This window comes from Engraulis encrasicolus, chromosome 8 (genome assembly GCF_034702125.1).
Source record: "Engraulis encrasicolus isolate BLACKSEA-1 chromosome 8, IST_EnEncr_1.0, whole genome shotgun sequence".
Classification (NCBI taxonomy): domain Eukaryota; kingdom Metazoa; phylum Chordata; class Actinopteri; order Clupeiformes; family Engraulidae; genus Engraulis; species Engraulis encrasicolus.
This window is the reverse complement of record NC_085864.1, coordinates 43,532,634-43,535,385: the sequence shown is the minus strand read 5'-3', so window position 1 is coordinate 43,535,385 and position 2,752 is coordinate 43,532,634. Positions and strand designations below refer to the sequence as shown.

Here is a 2,752-nt window from a genome sequence, read left to right as displayed (position 1 = left end):
CTGTATAATATAGCTTAGTAGGCCTATATTCAGGTAATTAAGTAGTTCCCAAAACAAATACACACAGTATTATTTTACTGTATATTTTCAGTAAAATAACAATGAAATGTTCCCATTCACATTCTGCTTTGGGTTTCCGCCTTGTGTCCAAAATGAGTCATGACACTTAGGCCATCCACAGTGAATGAATGAACTTGCCATGTAAATGTCTCCTGTATGTCGTCTCTGTCGTCTTTATTTGGTGCAATGAATAAATACCTGCCGTCAACGTAATGCACAGCAACGATTAAAATGTGCAATTGCTCTAGAAGTTTTGGACAAATAGATGGGAAGCATATTACTCTCCAGGGCATTTTACATAACTCTACACTTAAGGAACCCTACCATTTATATGCAGTAAAAATGATAGTATCAATGCAGGTTGTTTTAACGATAGATAAGCACATTTATATTTATACGGTTTAATTGGGATATGACCCCAGTAATAGATAACTATCCTGCTGAGAATCAGGAACAGGCTTTGGATCGACAACAGAGTATTCAGATTCTTATTTATATAAAAAGTTGAAAATGAAATAAAACTTTGGGTCCACTTCACAGTTGTGCGTTACTCTGTGGTTAACCTTCACATAAACATTACATTGAATACCTACTTATGGGTGTAGGAGTGACATGGCAAAATGTTCAAGGGTTATGAATATTTTTGCAACAGCCTGTAGTTTAGGATAAAACACATTAGTATGTTATAAAGTTATAAGGCACATAATGTGGCTCTATATTTAATATACATGACAGACATTTGCACAAAGCACGCCGATTGATTTGTGAGAGAGAGGGAAACTGAGATGGGAACATACTGTATGAAAACACAGCTTTATACAATACACAAACAAAGATGGAAACCAATGAAGGGCCTGGCAAACATAGTCCACATTCAGACTCAAACATGTATATTTCTTTATTTTATTTCATATTGCTGACACAAAAAAACTGGTGGAAAATAAGCCTGTAAAGTATACAATCAAGTGTATCTGTTAAAATTGTGTTTATAGTGATACATACATTTAACAGGGTTCCCACGGGTCATGGAATTTCTGGCATATCATGGAATTTCACAAGTTTTTCCAGTCATGGAATTTGACAATTTTGAATGCACAGTGGCATATCATGGAATTTTCTTAACAGCTGTTTAGAGGCAAAAACCTTTTTGTTTGGTGTATAACATTGTTTCTTACTGATTATACTACAACGCTTAGCCACAAACGGCTTGGTTTCGCACTGTAATGTGCAACATTCTAGAATGCAATGACCCCACTGAACTCTGGCGGTGGCTTTTACACTTTTTAAAACTGTTTTTGGGGTCTGGAAAGTCATGGAATTGTATATCTGAATTAGAGTGGGAACCCTGATTTAAAGAACTAGCCTAAGCCTTTTTGGAAGTCAGATGGACCCTCCTATGAGCTCTGTTATTTAATCCACACATTGCATAATATTTTAAAACGGAGGAAAATTTCTCATCCCTTAAACCGTACACAAGTGGACTAAGACACCGAGGAGCAATGAGAAAAACTACAAAATTGAAATACCTGAGATCAATAAACATCCTAAAACTGACCTTCATTACGGCAGATTCAATAAAGGGGCCAAGAAAATGAATCAAACACAACAGCAACTGCATGGCATGGAGAATCACAGTTTTCTGTCCTTTTGAAGTTGACTTCTTACTGTTTGAAGCCACGGCTTTGGCGGCTTTTACGATTTTGTAATACGTGAAAATGATGGTGATGGACATACACACGAAATAGAACTTTAAGACAGCTAAATGCACATTGTACTTCTCTACTACGACGTTGTCTATACTGCACACGGTGATCGTGTCCTTTGTGAATAATGACAGTCTGGCAAGGTACAGGAACAGCAGAACAAATGCAGGCACAGCACTTATCAACCAGATGACCACCAGTCCCACCAAACGCCTCCTGGCTGTGGAGATGTCTGCGTGCCTCAGGGGCATGCAGATGGCCACGTAGCGCTCCAGACACATGGCTACGAGAGTCAACGGGGTCCCTGTTTTACACCATATCATTACCATGCAGTAAACTAAACACAGAATCAATGGCATGGGGTACTGAATATAGCTCACAGCTAAAGCAAAGTCCGTTAAAACCATGAGCAGTGAGTCCAAGACTAGAGTCTGGGCGAAGAGGATGTAGCGCGTATCCGTCCTGAAGGCCTCTTTCTTCAGGAAAGTGACGATCATGAGCGAATTCACATAGAGGAAAATGGCCACCAGCACCTGCACAAATAACACCCTCGCACTTAGAAGTCTATGGACCAGTAATATTGGCTGGTTAGTGATGTTGAGTCTTATCTGAGAAGCGTTTTCAACCATGTCTGAGAAGGGCAACTGATGACATGCGTAAAATGGCTGGGGTAAAAAATTACAGTGAAGTTAAAAGCTGAAGTAATTATTACACCAAAACATAGCATTTGTATTTGCAGGATTATGTAATTTAAATACAATACACCACATCAATGAGAAATTATACACAGCCTCACACACTATTTGTGTATACTTTTAAAAGAAAAACAAAACATGACATGAAAAAATGCGGTAATAATAATAATAGTAATAATCTTTAGATAAATGTGTCAGTTTGCATAACCTGTTTCAGTAAGTTAAGGACCCAAGTTTCCAACACGTCTACCATGGTGTATCTCTCTTACCTTCAGCACTAAAGGCCTCAGTTTT

At 38.3% G+C, this 2,752-nt stretch overlaps 1 protein-coding gene across 1 annotated transcript; it reads right to left on the bottom strand.

Moving 5' to 3' along the window:
• Nucleotides 1–1,423: 1,423 nt before the first annotated feature.
• LOC134453904 (odorant receptor 131-2-like) lies at nucleotides 1,424–2,392 on the bottom strand. Its single transcript, XM_063204653.1, has one exon. The coding sequence runs from the start codon at nucleotides 2,390–2,392 to the stop codon at nucleotides 1,424–1,426; it is 969 nt and encodes a 322-aa protein (XP_063060723.1).
• Nucleotides 2,393–2,752: the final 360 nt, after the last annotated feature.